This window comes from Grammomys surdaster, unplaced genomic scaffold, assembly GCF_004785775.1.
Source record: "Grammomys surdaster isolate TR1022 unplaced genomic scaffold, NIH_TR_1.0 126176, whole genome shotgun sequence".
Lineage (NCBI taxonomy): Eukaryota > Metazoa > Chordata > Mammalia > Rodentia > Muridae > Grammomys > Grammomys surdaster.
In genome coordinates this window covers 7,577,150-7,599,649 of record NW_021620983.1, presented here as the reverse complement: position 1 = coordinate 7,599,649, position 22,500 = coordinate 7,577,150, and the positions used below count along the sequence as shown (strand labels likewise).

The window sequence follows — 22,500 nt, the reverse complement described above, 5'->3', positions numbered from 1 at the left end:
ATGTCCCAATCCCTCCATTGGAAGTCTTGCCTAGTTACATCACAAGAACACATGCCCCACTATGTTCATAGCAGCCTTACTCTTAATAGGTAGAAACTTCAAGCCACCCAAACTCCCTCAACTGAAGAATGGATGCAAAAATGTGGTTCATTTACACAGTGGACTATTATTCAGCTAAGAAAAACAAGGACATCATGAATTTTGCAAGCATATGAATGGAACGAGAAACCATCATCTTGTTAAGTTGTTTTGATTTCTCTTTTCCTCCTTATTGGAGCCAAGGTCTTCAGGAGGTCTCCCTCTATCAAATCTACTCCTTATTAGTTAGGATGATCCAAAGCATTTTCTCTTTTTCTGATGACACAAACACAAAGACCCTCTACCAACATAATATATCTTTTGTTCAGTAGTTTGAATTCATTAGAAGTATAGACTGATCCAAGCAGCCCATTTTTTAAATCCAGATCTGTTCTGTTTTTACTTCTTTCAAACAACATGTGCTATATACCACCATTACCATTGAATATGCCTTTATTTTGATGATGATAACTCAAAACAAGACTGGATGGAATTCAAATATCCTCATGAACAGTGATTTAGATTTATTATTATTTATTGACACACGTTTTTTTGTGTAGCACATCAGACTGTCTTGGATTTATTTTGTAGATCAAGTTTGCCTGGAACTCACAAGGAACCTATCTGTCTCTGGTTTTGTTTTCTCTAACTTGTTCAAGTATATTTTTAAATGTAATGTACCTGTTTAGAGGTATGGGTTTGTATTGTGCATTTTTTTGCTAGACTGAGCTGCCACCAATTCTCCCATGGGAGCTTCATGTTTCAAAAATACTGGTTGGCTGCTCAGAGTATCCTGATTAATTCTCAATAATTACTGTACCTGTTTAGAGGTTTGGGTTCTGTATTTTATGATAGGTGGGGATGGCATTAGTTCTCCTGCAGGATGTCCTTGCTCCAAGGAGAATGCTTGGCTGCTCAAAGCAGCATGAAACACTACTTCATCTCATGATTTTTTGGCTGGGGGGGGGGGGGCATGTAGCTTTCCTGTTTGTCTCCCAGCCTTTCATATGGAGTTCTGTTGCCACTTGTCAACCCAGACCATGCTGGTCTAGAACTTCAGAAATCTGCCTGTCTCTGTCTCCTGTGTGCTGGGTTTAAAGGTATATGCTACCATTGTTCTGCTCAATTATTTCATCTCAATTTCAAATCATTGAAGCTCTTTAACTTAGAAAAGAACAAATTTGAAGTGTAGTGGTATTTTGAATTCATTTAAAATCTTTTAAAATCTCTTATATTTTAGCAATGTCAAATAATGAAAATATCTTTTCTATTTTTCACTACTAGGGAAAAAAACAAAACATTCAAACAAAAATCAAAGAAAGAAAGAAAGAAAGAAAGAAAGAAAGAAAGAAAGAAAGAAAGAAAGGACATTTAACTTTTGTGGCCAGATGGGTTATCTCATGCTGTAACAACAAATCCATTTCTAATAGTCCTTGGAATTTAGATGTTGCTGCCCTGTTTTGTTGGTCCATTTAGCAGAAAGAGCTAACAAACATCTCACAGGCAGGGACCTCTAAGTTTTAGTAATTATCAGTTTCCTCTTTTCTATTAGGAAGACACTTTTTACCCTCTATTCTTATTGCCTGTACTTTAATATTCTGTCTCTCAGTTCTTCACTGGTTTAAGTCTGTTTTATTCTGAAATTTCTAAGTGAGGGCACAGAAAACTGTGATCATTACACCATATACTGTAACTAGCTCCATGACACCAGCAAATAATAGGAAACTATATAAAATCCTAGGGCCTGCTGCTGTTCCATTTTTTAACGTAGAAAATATTTCCCCTTTAATGTCTGACTTTCTCCTAAATGATTTCAGTTTACCAGTTTTAAACTTAATATCTTGTCAGTTCAGATGCATGGGGCTTTATAATTTGTACCTGGTGCTAGCTCTGCCCTAGCTATTCACATAGCTCAGGACTCCTGGTTTTGCCTTCTGCTGGCCCTGGCCAGGCCTTGCCAACATGCTCTGTTTATGCAGAGTTTCAGACCTTGTTCTCCCTAGCATACTCTTAACTGAGCACAACTGGGAGAAGTCACAGCTCTTATGTCCATGGGCTTTCACCTGCTTTCTTTCATTTTTTAAATAGACCAAGTGTCTATTTAACTAGGCTAACTTTCCCCCTGCCTTTCAATAAGTTCATTGGAGACTGCAAACTTGGGTTCTAATTACCATAAGTTGGGCACCATTTGAAAATTATTATAAAATTAGTACATCAGGAGTTGTTCCTTACCTAGCTAATTCTTCAATAACCACACAGAGGGGATAAGATTTATTAAAATTGTCTTGAGCCAAATACTGAGCAATCATTACTTCATACTAAAGCTCCAAGCTAGTCAGGCTTCCTCTCAGACTATCTTCCCATTTTACTTGCATTTGTTCCCCTTTCTTGATCCAGCTGATCATCTCCTGATGTTTGTCTGAAGTTCTACTCCTGGCTTCCTCCTTCACTTCCCATCTCTTTCTCTACCCCTTCTAGAATCAGAAGTCCCACCTTATTCTCTATTTCAAGCTCTATATTGACTCATTTGCTTTTATTGGCAAGGCAGAGAATGAGTGAGGAGCATTGTTTACATGAACTGGAGATACACTTTCTGAGAATAATCATAGCCAAGCCACGTCCAGATTGAGAAAAGATATGATGGCAGAAAAATCAGCATTTGACTAAGAGGATTATTTTTCCATAGTGCATTAAAAACATGCCTATAAAAATAAAAGAAAAAAAAGAAGTTATTTAAAATTACAGGGAAGATCACATTTTGAGTGATATAAAACATATGAGAAGCTGATTAATTAAGAATACTAAAACTATTTTGGAAACAAATCTGGTGGTTACTCAGAAAACTGGAAGTAGTTCTACCTGAAGACCTAGCTATACCACTCCTGAACATATACCCAAAAGGTGCTCCAACATATAACAAGGACACATGCTCCACTATGTTTATAGCAGACTTATTTTTAATAGCCAGATGCTGGAAACAACCCAGATGTCCCTCGACAGAAGAATGGATACAGAAAATATGATACATTTACACAATGGAGTACTAATCAGCTATTTAAAAAATGACTTCATGAAATTCACAAACAAATGAATGGAACTAGAAAATATCATCCTGAGTGAGGTAACCCAGTCACAGAAGAACACACATGGTATGTACTCAGTGATAAGTGGATATTAGGCTAAAAGCTCAGAATATGAATGATACAACCCACAAAACATATGGAGCTTAAGAAGACCAAAGTGCGGATGCTTCAGTCCTACATAGAAGAGGGAACAAAACAATCACAGGAGGTAGAGGGAGGGAGGAACCTGGGAGGGAGAGAGGAGAGAGAGGGAAAAGGGAGGAGGGGTGCAGGATCATTTATTGGAAGGGAAAGGAGAGAATTACAAAAGATCAGGAAATCAAATAGAATTATATAGCAGTATGGGATGGGGAACTTGGGGTAGCCTTGCTATCAGAAAGTCCCAGACACTAGGGATGTGAGAGGCTCCCAGGATCCAATGGGGATGACTTTATCTGAAATACCCAACAAAGGGGAGATAGAACCTGTAGAGATTACCTCTAGTAGATAGGTACAATCCCCAGTTAAGGGATGAGGCCATGTCAAAATTGTTAACACAGAAATGTTCCTGTCCTAAGGAAAGACAGGAGAACGTGGCACAGAAATTGAAGGAAAGGTCATGCAGAGACTGTCCCACCTAGGGATCCATCTAATCTGCAGACATCAAACCCCTACACTACTGCTGATGCCAAGAAGCACTTGCTGACAGTAGCCTGGTATGATTGTTCCCTGAGAGGTTCTACCAGCACCTGACCAGTACAGATGCAGAAACTTACACCCAACCATCAGACTCAGCCCAGGGACCCCAATAGAAGAGCTAGGATAAGGACTGAAGGAGTTGAAGTAGATTACAGCCCCATAGGAAGAATAATATCAACTTACTGGACCACCCAGAGCTTCCAGAAACTAAATCATCAACCAAAGAGTATAAACGGAGGGACCCATGGCTTGAGATAGATATGTAGCAGAGGATGGGCTTATCTGACATCAGTGAAAGGGGAGGGCCTTCGTTCTTTTGGAGTCAAGGACTAGCCATGCACTAACTACTCAGACACTAGTCTCAGATATAAAGAGAGTTTATTACTGAACACTGGATTCAGACTGATTTATCAACATGACAAAAAGGACTCAGGAGCCTAAATGTGGTAATAGTCTGTTCTTAGGGTGCACTTTTTATAAGAAATCCAAGTTCAAAGGTTTAAAGGCATATAGGGGAGTATTTAGGGGAGTATATAGGGGAGCAGTACATAATTTTAGCTTGCTAGACAGAGTATTATCTGCTGACCTTTAAGCTGATTGGTTCCAAGCGAAGCAAGAAGAGTGGTGGATAGGGGATTTTTGGTACATTGGAATAGAACATAGGTAATACAGTCATAGCCTTTTGACCTATTAGTAGCATTCTTTGGTATCAGCTTAATAGTGGATGAACTTGTTTTCAGCCTTATTCACAACATGGAAGCTATAAAGTAATTGTTACAATCAAGAAATGGCTACAGCTATATTAGACCATATCATTCACACTTACCCACCCTTGAGCTTGTACTTGAGTCAAACCATCGACTCTGAATTTTCCTCTGTGTCTAAAGGTGAATATTATGTTTCTTTCCCAGGATCTAGGAAGTTATAATAAGCCTCATCCCTTGCATCTATAGGCTCATAGTGGGTTTTTAGGACCATGAGTTTAATGGCAGAGATCCTTCTATTAACAAAGGACATAAGAACATTGAAAAGACACAACTCAAAAGGGAGAGTTAGTAACAGTATACATGGGGGAGGGGGCCAGTAGAGCAGTAATCAGGGATATTAGCCAAGGCGAACATTTAAATAATTTTCAAACGAGTTTGTGTCTTGTTTTCTCCCTTGTTCCATATTGAGGAGATTAGTTTAACTTCAAGGAAAGTGCTTTTAATCATCCCAGAATGATTGGCATAGAAGCAACATTATTCCCCTAGATCCATATATAATCTTCCTTCCTTGAAGTAAAACAAGTTTAATACCTGCCCATTTTGTAAGACCACTTCAGCTAAGGAGTCTATTTGTTGTTCTAAAACTGAGATGTTGGAATGCAATTGGCCCAGCTCCTAATCCACTTGTTTAATCAGAAAATTTTTTGCCCTGTGATCCCACCTTACTGTCCCTTCATAAGATGTGACTTTTCCAGTTTTATATCAGTTCATTGTGATAGTACATGAACAAGCACACATAATTTGGGCTTTTGTTTCTTTGTGAAATAAGCCATGTATAGGCAAAGGGAAGGAACTATGGTACCTGTAAGCCAGGTGTCTTAAGGTGCTGCCAGAGGATTATCTTTTTGATTCCAAGGGAATTAGACAATTTTATCACAAGAATATAAAGAGCATGACATACATCTGAATAAAGTGATGTAGATAATAAATATTTTTGAAACTTAAAACATGGTTCACTTTCTCGTATGTCCCTCAGGGAGATCAAAGTCTCCCATGGACAAGAACAGTGTCATTGGGGGCACTAGTTTGAGGAGTTGGAAATTGTCAGGGTTAAATGGTAGCTATTCTGTATAATAAGGTGGTCTGGGATCCATACAGAACCAGCAATCATTGGTCATGATTGGCCTAGAAACATTAAGAAACTAAAAGGTTGCTTCTATGGCATTGACTAAGGGAAACCCATGTAATAAAGGGGCTCAAGGACCTCTTAAGGAAGAAGCACAGTCTGAGGAGATAGTGTAGTCTGAGAAATGCCCAGTAACTGTTAAAATTTCTCCCTGAATTTACTCCTGGGACTTGAATGTATTGTAGGCTCTATTTTTGTCAAAGGACTGTGTTTTGTGATGTGCTAGAGGTCCCATTGGGTGTAGGATCTATAGTTCTGCTAATCATTGGGTTTTAAAGGATATTCCTGGATCTGATCCCATCACAGAAGCTCTGAATCCCTAGGTGTGTCCAACCTTTCAATCAGGAAATGAAAAAGTCCCAAGATTTGAGAGTTACAAGCAAGGGATTACAAGTCTTAGGAATTTTGCAATCTCAATTACAAGTGAGTTTTATTTCAATAAAAGGGGCACATTCCATTTTCCATCCAAGGAGCCAGGTTTTACATCCCCAATGATGATGATTCTAACCAGCAGGAGACTGAATGCTTGTGGACCCTGTTTCTTCTGAACATGCATAAAACTGATCCTATACTAAGTGTTCCTCTACCACATTGTTAGCCCTATACCTAGTACCTTTATGTCCCAGAGTATGTGGTCAAGCCACAAAATCATAAGGCAAAGGCTGGTAAATGTGAGCTTCTTGAGGCTTGCTGCCTCATTCTGGACATAAGTAACAAAGGTCTGTAACAATTCTTCGAGATTGAGAGTAACCATCATAATATAGGTCAATTATAATTCTGCCTGTCTTAGTATTAGACAGCTTCATAGCCAAGTTATTGGCTTATAATTATTATGTCTGATTAGCCCTGGGATTGGACAAGAGTTATCATAAAGCATGAAACAAAAGGTAATGGTCCATTTGGAACAAGTCTTATCTTTAGAGGGAACTCTGGGTATTGTCATATAGTTCCTATCACTCTGGACCTTGATGTTGTCTTTTGGCCACAATTCTTAATTCAGTGGATCCTGTTGATGAGGCTGGATGGTCCATAGTTGTTTTGGGTCCTGATGTTCTTGAGGAGCAGGCTTCAGATGGGAATAGTGAACCCAAGTATGGATCTAGTCTATCATGACTGCTGTGGGGATCATCCAGATTACAGTGTAAGGTTTCTTCCAGGGAGGGGCCAGGGAATCTTTGTGATGTCTTTTAACCAGAACCAAATCTCCAGCCTGGAGCCAATGAAGGGTGGCTAGTGGGCTTGGTTCATGTAAGTGTCAAACATAGGTATGCAGGCCTCTAGAGTCCCTCTAGAGTCCCTAGATTGACTTAAGGACAGCATGATTAGAAATTTCAGCTAATAAGTCTTCCCTACATTAGGGTTATTAATTCTTCTCTATAGGCTGTAGCCCTGCTCAGAAGAGGAGATACCCATGATGTCTTTTCCAAGTCTACCACTGCTGCCACTACGTACTGGTGCCATCTTCCATGAATCTGCTTCTATCTGTGTACATGATGAGATCTGCATTAGGCCAGGGATAGTCAAGTAGGTCTGGCTGGGTCCCATTTATATATTGCAGGATTTCTAATAGTAATTTATTAGTCAGCTTTTCAAGTCCAGATCAGGTAGCAGTGTAGCAAATTTCAGCAAGGTGCATAGGGCAGGAGGCAATGGAAACTTCAGAATGGTTAAATCAAGGTTGGAGGAATCCTTTTATAGCATGAGAGATTCTGTATGGGTTATTGTCAGAGGCTGTTCTAAAGTTAGTTTGTCTACATCTTAGTGAGCAGGGTGGTAGCTATAATTCTCAGGTAGTTGGGCCATCCCGTTGCCACTGGGTTGAATTTCTTGGACAGGTAGGCCACTGGTCATCACCAGAGGTCCAAGATCTGGGCCAGTACCCCTTTGGCAGTACCTTGCTTTTCATCTACAAACAGATGAAAAGGCTTTGTCATGTCAGGCAGAGCCAGAGCTGGGGCAGATTTTAAGCCTTGGAAATGTTTACCATTTTCCTCAGTCCTTATGAAAGTTCCTCCTGCCCCCTAGTGGCCTCATAGAATGCTTTGACTATGTCAACAAATACCAGTATCTAGAGTCTGCAGAAACCAGCAGACTCCAGAAATTCCCATACTTAGTGATTGGTCTTAGGCATCAGGATGCCTAAGGTGGTCTTAAGCCTAACAGACTTAAGAGAGGGTTTATTGACCTCCCTTGGGCTAGGAACCCAAGTAACTTGCTTTAGCTACACAGATCTGAGCTTCTTGGGTGTGACTCTATATCCTAGTCTTTGCAATGTTTCTAGAAGAGACCTAGTTGCTTCCATGCAAATGTCAACTTTTGTGGCAGCCGACAGTAAATCATCCACATACTGGAGCACTGAAACATGTGCCATTGTATACCTGTATTCATGTAAGCCCTGGTGGAAGGTTTCATCAATAATAGTGGGTGATCTTTTAAATCACTTTGGAAGTCTTGTCAAGGTTAACTGTCCACTGAATCCATTCCCCAGGTCTTGCTATTCAAAGGCTAGGGGAATGCTAAAGAAAGCAACTTTTATTAAATCTAAGACTGTGTAAATTTCCCTGTCACGTTGTAGGGAACTCAAATGTGTATATGGATTTGGAACTGTTGGATGAATATCTTAGACTCTTTTGTTTACTTCTATTAAATCCTACACCAGCCTATAATCTTGTCCTCTGTGCTTTTTAATAGGCAACAAAGGTGTATTCCTGGGAGAATGACAGGAACCTTCAATCTCATGATTGCATAGGAACATTGATATGTGGTCTGATACCCTAGAGGGCCTCAGGTAACAAGAAGAAATAATCAAAATCAGGCCTGAAATTATTCATTTACAAACAAAGAAAACAGTACAAAGAATCAACAAAACCAACAGCTGGTTCTTGGAGAAAATCAACAAGACAGACAAACCCATTGATTAGCTTAGCCAAAAAGACAGAATTCAAGTTATCAAAATCAGAAATGAAAAGGAAGGCATAACAAAATACAACTAGGAATAACAAACAACCATAACAACTTACTTCAAAAGCCTGTATGTCAGGAGCCATAATAGGACACACTAATAACTATCAAGTAATCTTCCTGAGAAGGTCTGCTTCAGATTAATCTGCAACAGATTTTGACCTATAGGCAAGGACTAAGAGAATTCATTTTAGGAAAGATTCCTGCCATGAATGTGCTTTTCTTGTTATTATTAAACATACATAATAACCACTAGGTATTGGCCAATCCCCTTTAGGTCAGATCTCTGCAGATCTATGAAGATGCACTCTCTTGTAGTGATGCTATATAGACAAATGGATGACTTCTTAATTCTTAATGATGATCCTATAAGAATTCCTAAAATTATATGAGTGATTATTAAGCTTTCTTATAGTGGGTCTGCTATTAGATCTTTTCTGATAGTCAAAACTGCAATGATAACTCTGTCAGTTTCCCAGGTGACACCAGTTAATTGCTCTTAGATAGTAATCAGACTTTCTCCTACTCAGAGCACATTCCAAGAATTTGTAAAACAATTAACCAAAGATCCTTAAAAGGGAACTATTTATTACAGATGCTAGGACAGAAGATAAAATATTGACTGGGTTTATCTATACAAAATTTCACTAATAACTTGGTTATTGTTTTCAACCTTCTATGAATCTACACAGATGATGGATGTTTAGCCAGATAATTACTCCTAATGGATATGTATGTAAACAATCTCTGTTGTAAAGTTCTTTTTCATGTTATAATTCGATTTTTTTTATTTGAACTTGTGATGAACTTTTTAACACATGATCACATATTCTAAAAGATGTTTAAATGGTGAGGAAATTAAGAAGAGTCAGAGGAAATGAGCTGAGGAGAACTTTTTTATACAGAACACGTTTAGACAGAACTGAACTCAAAGAAAAATTTAGAAGTATTGGCATAGTGACATCAGAGCAGGAGGAAAGAGCAAGATTGGAAGGAGAATGCAGAATAGAATAACTTAGAAATTATAGATAACATAAAAAACTAAGAGCGCAATGTGCAGAATGCAGAAAAAAAAAAGAAAAATCTGCAGAGAGCAGAAGGAGCAGGAAGGCTTCTACTTACCATGGGACAGAGCAGGTCATTTCTTAATAACAAGGCAAGATTAGTTTGATTAAATGGAACAAAGATTTCTTTCTTACAAACTTGAGTTTAATTCATTTAGCATAAAAAGGGTAGAAGTTTTTTTCTTTCAGTATTCAGTAAAAATTGGAGCCCATTTTTTTTTTTTATCCAGAATGAGTGAATTCTTTTTGCACTTGTGCTTGGTGTTTTACTCCATGTGCATTTGTAGGTATGGATATGTGTGTGTGTGTGTGTGTGTGTGTGTGTGTGTGTGTGTGTGTGTGTGTAAGCTGAGCCCAACTGGCTTGAGTGAAAATGTATAAGTGTACATGTGTTAATCTGGTTCTGAACTTATGTAAATTTATAAGTTTATGCATATTCCCTTATGAAATTTTCCTGAACAGAATACCAGTAGTTCAGGCAGTAAGATCAACAATTAACAAATGGGACCTCATGAAACTGTAAAGCAAAGGACACTGTCAATCAGGCAAAATGGGAAAAGATCTTTATCAATCCCACATCCATTAGAGGGCTAATATCCAAAATATACAAAGAATACTAAAGAACAGAAAGTTCTTTCCTCTTTTAAGGCAAGTTGCTTGGGAGAAGCCTTGTAGTCAGGCTTTGCTGTATGACCCATGGCAAAGTCAACTGAGTGGCCTCAAACTACTCCACTGTAAAGGTGAAATGGTTCAGATTCCTACTGCCTTTGCTTGGAGCCCCCACTCCCACTCATCATGATGGTGCCCTGCTCCAGCCTGCCAAGGATGTAGTTGAAATACTAGAAATGTCTTTTATAAGCAATTAGACATTCAATAGATCTCCTTCTCCCTTGTTATATTCCTTTTGGATTAGAAGAGCCTTACGGAAGAGCTCCAGCTATGAGACTGATTTCCTACTTGGGCTTCAGGAACAACAGAGAAGCAGCTAGCAGAACAGAGGAAAAAGAGTATTCTAGGAAAGAGTGCTAAGAAGCCCTCTTGGGATTAGAGGAGTTCAAAAGAAAGGCAGACTACCTAGATGGAATAACTCATACAGAGATTTCTAAAAGAGTTAGTAGTTTACTTGTAGAATCAGGGATGTAAATAGATATTTTGTATATAGTTTAGAAAATATAGCTACCACACTGAGCTAGCATGTTTTTAACTTAGTTTATGTTTCCTGTGTCATTATTGGTAGAAATATGAGATACTTTAAATGATTACAGACATAGAATATATAAATGCAGGCTGAAGAAAGGAGGAAGAGGACTGTAGGAGTATTTGGAATTTGCTTAGCATTGAAAAAAATATGTCTTTGTAAATGAATCAAATGTTTAAGACCAATGCTCATACCCTCATAAAACTCTGAACAGACTTTCTCTGGAGAATTCAATCCACTGAGAAATTAAGTTTATTCAATAACTCCTTTTCTCCTTGGCTTCCACCTCTCGCTAGCCCTCTGGTTTATGTTGTATTCTATTTTTATGCTTACTCCTTGCTTAATTTGATTTTTAAAATGACAGATAAGTAATAATGCAAAAATCACTTATAATCAGGTTCTGATTCAATACCAAGCCATCCCTAGCATAGAAGCTGAGGGGTATGATGATACCTCACTATTATAAAATAAATCATGGGGAGATGAGGGAAACTATGATAGTTAAGTTTGAGGTCTACTATTGTCCAGCTATCCTTCTGGAGCTTGAGGCAAAATGGAGGACTCCTTTTATTCAGAGAGCTTCCCCTTCTCTGACCTTATCTGGGGAATTCAACTCCCCTCCCCACGTGCCTGCAGAATGTTACATAGCCTTTGTTAGATTAGAGTTTTCAAATTTCTTCTAAGAAGAACCTTTTCAGGTAACACCTGAGATTTCTTAAATGGGTCCCCATGCTAATGAGCCATGTTAACACCCTAAGCCTTCAGCCAATGACATTGCCCATCCTGTATGTTTCTATCCCCAGTCCTCCAAATTATATAAGCTTTGAATCACCCCAAGTATAGTTGATCTGCCTTACTGCAGATGATTCTGGTTTGTCTTCATCACCATACTTACTCACAAGGCATTTGAATCCCTGTCCATCATTTCTGTTCCCTTTGCCCTCTTGGACTCATATTTTCCAATGATCCTTGAGGGTAGGGAGCATCACAGCTGGTGTCCAAAGTGGGGCTCAAACCCACAACCTTGAGATAAAGAAGTTGAAGTGTGCCAGCAAAGCAAAGCAGTGTCCAAATAAACCAAATCAGAAAGGAAAAGGGAAAGATAACAATAGACAACTAGGAAATTCAATCATTAGGTCTTAATTCAAGAGCATGTACTCCAAAAAATTGGAAAATATTAATGAAATGAATGGTTTTCTAGAGAGATACCATTTACCAAAGTTAAATCAAGATCAGATAAACTATTTAAACAGCCCTACAATTCCTAAGGAATTCAAAGACACCATAAAACCTCTCTCAACCAAACCAACCAACCAATCAACCAAACAAATAAACAAAAACAAAACAAAAAAAAACCCATTTTAAAATCCCAGGGTCAGATGGTTTTAGTGCAAAATTCTTTCAAAAATAAATAATATCAAGATTCCTCAAACTAGTCCACAAAAATAGAAACAGAAAGAACACTGCCAAACTCATTCTATGAATTCACAGGTACCTGATACTTAAACCACACAAAGATTCAACAAAGAAAATTTCTCTTTTGAATATTAATGCAAAAATACTCAATAAAATATTCACAAACTAAATCCAGAAACACATTGAAAACATTCATCATGATCAAGTAGGCTTCATCCCAAGGATTTCAATGATGATTCAATATATAAAAATCCCTTAATGTAATACACCATATAAACAAACTGAAAGAAAAAAGGTACTTGATTATATAATTAGATGCTGAAAAAGCCTTTGACAAAATCCATCATCCATTCATGTTAAAAGTATTATAGAGCTCAGGGATACAAAGCATATACCTAAACATAATCAAAGTAACATACAGCAAGGAAATAGACAAAATCAAATTAAATTGAGAGAAACTTAAATCAATTCCACTAAAATCAGGGAAAAGACAAGGCTACTCATTCTCTCCCTATCTATTCTATATAGTACTTGAAATTTTAGCTAGAACAAGGAGACAACTAAAGGAGATCAAGAGGATGCAATTAAGAAAGAACAAAGTCAAATTATTGCTATTTGTGGATGATATGATAGTACAAAAAGGAACCTCAAAAATTCCACCATAGAACTCTTACTGCTGAATAACACGTTCAGCAAAGTGACTGGATACAAAATTAACTCAAAAGAATCAGTAGCCCTTCTTTATACAAATGATAAAAAAAAGCCATAAAAAAGTAAGGGAATCAACACCCATCCCAATAGCCACAAATGATATAAAATATTTTGAGGTAACTCTAACCAAGCAAGTCAAAGACCTACATAAAAGGAACTTCAAGTCTATGAAGAAATAATTGAGCAAGATATCAGAAGATGGAAAGATCTCCCATGCTCATGGATCTATAGGATTAAAACAGTGAAAATGGCCATCTTACTAAAAGCAATCTACAGATTCAATGCAGTTCCCATCAAAATCCCAACACAATTCTTTATAGACCTTGAAAAGCAATTCTGAACTTCACATCAAAAAACAAAATTGGATATTAGCCCAGAAACTTGAAATGCCCAAGATTCAACTCACAGGCAACATGAAGCTCATGAAGAAGGAAGACCAAGTAGGGGTGATTCGGTCCTTCTTAGAAGGAGCAACAAAATACTCAAGGGAGAAAATATGGAGACAGTGAGGGACAGAAACTGAAGGAGGGGCTGTCTGGAGACCATTCCACCTGAGTATCCATCCCATGTGCAGTCACCAAAGGTAGATGCTGATGTGGAAGTCAGGAAGTGCATGCTGATAAGAGCCTAATACAGATGTCTCCTCAGAGGTCTGCAAGAGTCTGACATATTCAGAGACAGATGCTCACAACTAGCCATTGAACTGATCATGGGGTTCCCAATGGAGGAGTTAGAGTGAAGACCATAGGAGCTGAAAGGATTTGTGGCCCCATGAGGAGAGCAACAATACCAACCAACCACAGCTCCCAGGGTTTAAACCACCAGCCTGGGAGCACTTAGGGAGGGATCCCTGGCTTCAGCTGTATATGTAAGAGTGGAGGGCCCTGCTGGGCATAGGTGGAAGAAGAGATCCTTGACCTCATGAAGGCTGGATGTCCCAGGGGGTGGGAATTTGAGGGTGGGGAGGTGGGAGTGGGGGGGTAGGTAGAGGTTACATCCACAGAGAAGAAGGAGGAGGGGTGAGGGGATAGGGGGTTCCTGGGTGGGTGGGGGATGGGGTAAGGGGACAACATATGAAATGTAAATAAAACATCCAATAAAAAAAAAAAGAAAAACCTAGCAAAATGATTCTCAACGATAAAAGGACCTCTGGAGACATTATCATCCATGATTTGAACCTGAACTATAGAGCAATAGCAATAAGTATCTACATGGTACTCGTATAGGAACAGACAGGTTGATCAATGGAATTGATCACTGAAATAAACCCACACACCTAATGGACACTTGATTTTTTTAAAAAAGAAGACAAATCCATACAGTGGAAAGAAAAACATCTTGAAATAAGGGTGGTGGCCTTTCTGGATGTCAGCATGTAGAAGAAAGCAAATAGATCCATATCTGTCATTCTGCAAAAATAGTATGTTCAAGAGGATCAAACGCTCCAACATAAAACTGGATCTACTAAACCTAATAGATTAGATAGTGGAGAATAGTTGTTTCATTGGTACAGGAGACATCTTCCTGAACAGAACACCAATGGCTGAGGCTCTTAGATCAACAATTGATAAATGGGACCTCATGAAACTCCAAAGCTTCTGTAAGGCCAAGGACAGTATCAATTGGATAAAATGGCAGCCTACAAATTGGGAAATGATCTTCACCAACTCTACATACAATGTAGGGCTAATATAAAAAATTTATAAAGAATTCAAGAAATTAGAATCCAACATTCCAAATAACCCAATTTTTAAAATGGCATACAGAACTAAACAGAGAATTCTCAACTGAGTACTCCTGAATGGCTGAGAAGCACTGAAAGAAATGTTCAATGTCCTTACTCACCAGAAAATGCAAATAAAAATGACCCTGAGAATCTGCATTATGAACATCAGAATGACTAGGATCAAAACTTCAAGTGAAAGCACATGTTAGTGAGGATGCAGAGCATGGGAATACTCTTCCATTGCTGGTGGGAGTGCAAACGTGTACAACCATTTTGGAAATCAATTTGGCATTTCCTCAGAAAACTGGGAATAGTTATACCACTCCTGGGCATATACCCAAAAGATAATTCATTATACCACAGGAACATTTGCTTCATAGCAGCCTTATTCATGATAACTAGAATCTGGAAATAACCTAGATGTCCTTCAACTGACAAATTGGTAAAGAAAAGGTAGTGCATCGATACAAGGGGTTACTATTCAATTGTTTCAATTGAAAACAAAGGCATCAAAAATTTTGCGGGCAAATGGGTAGAACTTGAGAATATCGTACTGATTGGGGTAACCCAAAGCCAGAAACACACATATGGTATGTACTCACTTATAAGTGGGCATTAGACATAAAATACAATACAACCACGCTAAAATTCACAGACCCAAAGAAACTGTGCAGTAAGGAGGTCCCAAGAGATTATGCATGAATCTTATTCAGAAAGAGGAAGTAAATAGTAATTTGATGTAGATAAAGAGGAGGCACTGTGTGGCAGAGGATGTGAGAAAGGGAATGGAGAACAGCATCAGGTGTGGGGAGAAGTGGAGCAGGAGAGGTCTGGGATTAATAATGGAAATGGGGGGGGTATCTCTGGTGATTAGCTAGAGGCCTGGGATGGGAGAGGATATGGGGACTCTACAGGGAGTCTACCTTAGATTACTGCCAGAGGGGGATATAGAGACTGAAATGGCTAAGTCCTGTAGCCAGACAGGATTTCCAGAGGAGGACTGGGGACATCAATCCATTCCCCAAAACCTCAACCCAAAATTTTGTCTTGCCTATAAAACGTGCAGAGATTAAAAATGAAGTAGATACAGAGGGAACAACCTATCAATGACTTGCTCAACTTGAGGCCCATGCCAATTGATAGAGCCAACCTCTGACAGTTTTAATGATACTCTGCTATGCATATCTGTCTCCTGAGAGGCTTTCTCTAGCAGCATATGGATGTAGATGCACACACACACACAAACATCAGTTGGAGCCAAAGTAATCTTGTGGAAGAGTAGGGGATAGAAGCAAGAACAGTCAAGAACACTACAAGAAGGCCCCCAGAGTCAACTAACCTGGGCCACCTAAGTTACTGTAGGGGTGATTCTGATGCTAAGGCCCTGTTCCCAAATTAATCTATGTTCTTTCATTAAAGAATCCATGGGCTAATTGCTGGGCGAAAGGAATAGGCAAGACTTCCAGATCCTGGATCCCTGGGGACAAGAGAGGAACGCAAGGAGAGGATGGGAGAGTTTGCCAAGTTTCAGAGAGAGAAAAGCCAAGCAGCCGTGTGAGATCTCAGGCAAAGTGGAAGCCTGTAGCCACTCCTACAGTCGGGAAGTCAGAAGTATTTAGCTGGGATTAGATTTAACTGAACAACTAAAGTTGAGAGCAGGTGGGGAGATATGGAGCTAAAAATATTGATAAGGCAGGAGATAGCAGTGCCCAGCAAATGTGTCAAAAGGCAAGTTGAACTAGAACAACTGTGTGTCTGTGTCTTTTATCCGTGGATTCAAGAGAATCTGGGTGGCGGCTGGTAGTGTGGCCTTTTTCCGAAGATTAGGCCCATTCCCAGAGCTGAGGCAGGATAATGAAAGCTCCATGCAACAGGTTGTATTCAGGAAGCATGCAGGAGCTGGACCTAGACCCCTACATATTTGTAGCAAATGTGCAGCTTGGTGTTTATGTGGTTCGCCTAACAAGTGGAATTGGGGTTGTCTTGTTCTCTGCCCCATGCTATTGGATCCCTTTCTGTCATACTTGGACTGCTTGGTTGGTCTTCAGTGGGAGAGGGTATGCTCAAAGCTGCTGGGAATAGTATCCCCAGGGTAAGATAGTACCCAACTGGGGGCACATCTTCCGCAGGCTTAGATTTTTCACATCCTATTTAAAATAAAGATTCTTCAATGCTTTAACTTCCCTTCTAGTTCACCACTCACCAAAGGTAGTGGGAAAGAATAGTTAATAAAGCAAAGGAAGATGAGGATCTGTTAGAAATAGCTCTTTGGAGCAAATCCAATCCGCTCAGGATATCATTTCACATGAATCGGCAGTGGCAGCTTGATCCACTTATAAACACCATTCAGGAATCTGCAGGTCGATTAGGAAGAAACCAATTGGCTCTGCCAATTGTCTGTGTTATAGGTAGTGGCAAGAAGCCACCAGAGTACCACCAGAAGTTCTTTGGTAGTGTTTCTCTCTATGAAGTCAAGACTATCAATGACTCACAATGAATGACAAGGTGAACAAATATCATAAAGTGTCACCAGTGAAGACCAGGGTCAGCAAAACACAATGATGACCAGCAAAAACTGCTAAGGTATACCAATACCACACAGCATAGTCCACTGTCTGTTGGGTTATACTTATATCCTTTCCAAACATCACATGTTCTCTCAAGTGTCCACAGTTGCTAAACATCATATACCTTTTCTTCCAGGCTGCTTTCCAGAAGAACATCACGTGTCTGTTCTCAAGAAAACATCCTCTCATGAGAGAGTTTCCAGAAAAACATTATATGACACAAATGAGTCTCCAAAGAAACAAGAAATTTCCATTTCACCCTTCTCTGAGAAGGGTGTGTGTTATGAGCCCATAAAATAAATTAAATTGAAAGACCAATGTAGAGGCCTTTGTTCTTCCTGCCTTCTCTCACAATGGCCGAGGGACATCCACCTGTAAGCTTGTAAACTTCTCTTTGAATCCTTTTGTTGTGAACTGAACTATGCTAAACAACCTGTGTGATAGAATATAACTTATCAAGTTTAATTCCATGAATGGCAAACAAGACACAATTACTGATTCTCCTTTCCTTTCAATTTGTTTCTGGCTTCTTTGTTTTATGAAGTTGACTTTTTAACTTCTTGCAGTGTTGATTACATAGGGATTACACTTCAACCAGTAACAAACTGCTAAGTAGTGTGTTCAGTTTAAACACATAACATTGCTAAATGGAAAACTGATAACCAGCATGTCTCTATGCCTATTCCCTCTTCCTCTTCTGTACATCTGTCTATTGATGTATGAGACCTGAATGAGCTCAGAATAATAACCTACCTCACAAGAATCAGGGACACCAGGAGGAAATCCCAGAGCACTCCAGTGCCTATGTTTTTGTACTGCTTTCCCCACTATGAAATGTAAAGGAAGGACCTGTGCTCTTAGACTGAAAGATGATCTCCTTCATAAGGGTAAGTTCCAGGCACTGGGTATGTGCATGTGAGCAGACGTATCTGGGAGGACAGAGGCATCAGATTACCCAGAGCTGGGGTCACAGGTGTTTGTAAGACTCTTTATGTGGGTGAAGGGAACTCAGATACTGAGCAAGAGTAGCATATGTTCATAACTGCTAAGCCATCTCTCCATCCCCATGAAGCTTTCCTTTTATAATACACATGACTTAATTCAGGAAATCATAGCAACCTTGAGGATAACTGCAGAAAGTCTTTCAGTTATGTTGTCTACTTTCTTTTTGCTGTTGTTTAGATTTAGATTATCCCCAAAGGCTCCTGTGTTAAAATATTTGTCTTCAGCAAGGAGCCATTGAAAGGTGGTAGAAGCACTAAACTATGGGGCCTACAGGGGGAATATAGGTCTGTGACAATAGGCCCTTGGGAGAAATATTAGTCTGCTGGCCCCTCCAATAACTTTCTCTTTGCTCTCCACTACTGTGACATCAGCAGCTTCCTTCCTATGAGTTTCTTTCCCAAAGTGCTGCATAGACACAGGTGTCAAACAGTAGGGATAAGCAATCATGGCCCGAGAACTCTGGAAGCATGTACAAAATATTAACTTCCTTCTTGAAAGTGTGTTGGCCTCAGTACAAGGAACAGAAAGCTGTCAACCTAGCTTTCCCACAGGTGTTCTGGCTCCCACAAAGAGCTATTGAGGTTGTACATGCCTTTATTCTGCTCTAGCTCTGGCCTGTAGATATTCTCACTTTACTGTGCATCATATATATATGGATATACGGATATATAAAGAGTAGTATGGCGATATATGTATATATCTCCATACTACTCTTTTGAGCCATAGCTCTAAAACAATATAAAAGCTTGTTTTTCCTTTAAAAATCTTAGTATTATCAGCCACAAAATAAGATGATTTCTGAATCAGTTACTTTTCACTGCTGCAATAAGACACCACAAAGTAATACATATAAAAAGGCATTTATTTTGACTTATGAAACCAAATGGATTGAAATCTCTCATGGCAAGGAGGGAAGACAGCAAGCATCAGGCAAGGTGATGGGAGCAGGAAGCTGAGATTTCACATCATCATCCAAAGCACAAAGCAGGGACTATACTAGAAGTAGGATGAGGCTTTGAATTCTCCTATGTTAAAGATGGATGTCCAGTCTTCTGTAAGCAGAGTCATTAACTAGAAACCAAATATCCATATGTCTGTGCCTAGGAAGGATATTTATCATTCAAACGACCATAACTAGATTTTGATTTTAATGTGAATTTAATGAGAATTAGCCTTTTCAGAATATCTGATACTACATCTAAACTTCAATTATTTTTATTACTTTATCAGTTTACCCTACCTTGTGGTTGAACCCAGGGCCTCAAATATATTAGGTAATCACTATTTCACTGAGATACAGCCCATCTCTACAAGGAGCCCTAGAAAGGACTAGTTTTCTTCCATTCTTGATTTTAAGGAAGCGTTTTATGACCAACTTTGAGTTGCTAGGGAAAAAAAATTCCAATCATCTTTGCTACGTGATTTTTAACAACCTGATTAAAGTTTTCAGTGATGTAAATGAAATGACCAACTATGTGATAGGAGTAATAATAGAAGGGACTGAAAACAGAAGATGGCACACTGTGGACAATCTAAACTTGGAAGTCTTGACTAGAATAAAACAGAGAGAGTTAACACCCCTACGTACATAACAAGAAATGCAGAGATCTTGCACACACAGAGGATAAATCAAAGCAAACTATTTCATGTGGTTTAACAAAAATGCATATTTTGAGCTCTAAATACCTCCAGCATCAAGATATAATGAAAAAGCACTCAAATAGCATTTCTGCAATAGAAAAGTTTCAAAGATATTTGAAGATGTGTAGGAAATACCCATTTCCCTTGATTGAGGTAAAAGAGAGCATGCTGTTTAAAAATGAAGGCAGCTTTAAGGTTAAGAGTGAGGGTCACTATAGAAGTTTTCCTTGGGAATATCTTAAGAGCTACACCAACCTTCTGAAAATGCTATCAGTATATATTTTTACCATGAGTAAAGTAATTTTGAAGGCCTTAAGAATGAGATAAGAGTTCCTATTCTACTTCTCATGATTCAAAACTATTGAAACGTACACTCTGTTTATGGCCTTGTACAGGTCAGTAGAAAATTCATTACAGCTTAGCTTTCAGTTCTCCATCATTCTCAAATTTATGACTTCTGTGCACATCTGTGCACTCACTTTCCTTCTCAGTGAGCTTCATCTCTGCAAGTTCAGGTTTTGAAGAGTCGACGTCCCCAGGGAATTGGAATTTCCTCATAAGTATTAGAATGAAGATGGCAGGGAGATAGCTTGCTCCTCTCAGCGCTGCAGGCAATCCAAGGTAAATGCGCCTATTGAAAACAACTAATCTGTATTACATCTTAACGTGTGAAGTGAAAGTCAATCGTGTATATTCTTACAGATCATCATTTATTCTTCATTGAGAAATGTTAGGGGATTATTTTTCCCATATACTTTATATAATCTACTTTGCTGAGTTATTAATTCTGTTAAAATGTTAAAAACATTTCTTTTTAAATTATTTCTTTTATTTTTATATGTATGTAGATGATGTTGTTTAAGATCTTACTTATTTTACGTATTTCAGTACACTATCATTGTCTTCAGAGACATGCGAAGAGGGCATCAGATTCCATTACAGATGGTTGTGAGCCACCATGTGATGGCTGGTAATTGGACCTATGATTTTTGGAAGAGTAATCAGTGCTCTTAACTGTCAAGCCATCTCTCCAGCCCGAAAACATTCCTATCATAGAAGTTTAAATGTATTTTCTTCTTTTGGGTGATGGCTGGTATTGTTGTCAGCTTGACTGGATTTAGGACCATTAGAAAAATATATTTCTGGGTGTGTCTATGAGGATATTTTCGGAAAGTTTTAGCTGACAATAAATTCCTACCATGAATGTGAGCACCATGCTCTGAACTTCTAATACTTGTAGATTCCAGACAGAGCTTATACAACATGACCAGCCTCCTCCCACTCTACCACTATGCCTCCTCTGACATTATTTTCTGTTCTCTTATATACTGAGTCAATAAAACCCTATGTCTGGTTAAGGAAACCCTTCTGCTTTATTTGCTCAAAGTATGATAACACTGGCATAAAATATTGCAGTCACTTTTCAAGTTTTATTTTCTCTTCACCATCTGTATGCTATGTTAAACTAATAGATTTTGTGCTATTGAAAACCTTGTATGTCTAAGATTAGTCATGTTAATCATTTACTATATATTACTAGATTCATGTAGAATTCATCTAGATTGGATGTATAGTGGTCAACTTATCTTATACTTTTTATTATTTTTATCTATGTGTATGTGGTGGGTCTCAGTGTAGGTATGTGTTACTGAGTCCTGGATATCTGTGAACTTGGAGTAAAGGAAGACGGAGTAAGGTTGTGATTTTCCTAATTTGGGTTATGGGAAATGAAGTGATGCCCTACTCAGGAGCAACGTGTGCTCTTAACCCCTGAGCTATCTATCTCTTTAGCCTCACATTCTTTTCCTTTGCTGATTTTGTTCAGTCAAACCATGAAAACTGCAGAAGCTTCCGGAAATACATTAGCTAATCTTTCCCTTTCACACTTCTTAGAATAACTTGTAAAATAACTTGTAAACAGTTATAAGTACATTTTCTTTGTCAATTGGATAAGATACACTTTAGAGTTTTTGTACTTACTGTGTTCAGGGTAATAGATATTTTTGACATATACATATTTATCCCAAATTCCAAAGTATTCCAAAATCCCTCTACTGAGCCAATATTGTGTTCATGAGGCAACTAACATCTAAGTAAAGCTGTGAAGTTTCCAGGAGGTAGAATGACAGATACCATGCTGCCCGAATGTGTTGGGACTCTGTCATCCCAACCCCTATGTAAGGGAGGAGTCCCTCCTTTCTCTCCATAGGTATTTGATGTAGGAGCTGAGAGGTTTCTTCCCACTTACAGCATCATTGCCCCATGTCTCAGTATCTTGCTGTCATTTTTTTTCATCTCTGGTATTCTGGCATATTAGTTCAGCTCAAGATGCAGGTCTCCACAACTGCACAACTGCTCTTGAGCCTCTATTCAGATATTCAGAGACTCTGATTTCACTCATGCACACACACACACACACACACACACACACACCACACACACACACACACACACACACACACACACACACACACACACA

The 22,500-nt window shown here is 38.8% G+C and overlaps 1 protein-coding gene across 5 annotated transcripts in view; it reads right to left on the bottom strand.

Annotated features, from left to right (window-relative positions):
- Positions 1–19,221: 19,221 nt before the first annotated feature.
- The window catches only part of LOC114612594 (solute carrier organic anion transporter family member 1A4), a 51,071-nt gene continuing 47,792 nt past the window's right edge, over positions 19,222–22,500 (bottom strand). For all 5 annotated transcript variants that reach the window (XM_028757559.1, XM_028757555.1, XM_028757556.1 and 2 more), the window contains one exon: positions 19,222–20,652. In XM_028757559.1, the coding sequence (XP_028613392.1) occupies positions 20,433–20,652 (220 nt within the window). In that variant the 3' untranslated portion in view covers positions 19,222–20,432. The remainder of the gene's footprint in view (positions 20,653–22,500) is intronic.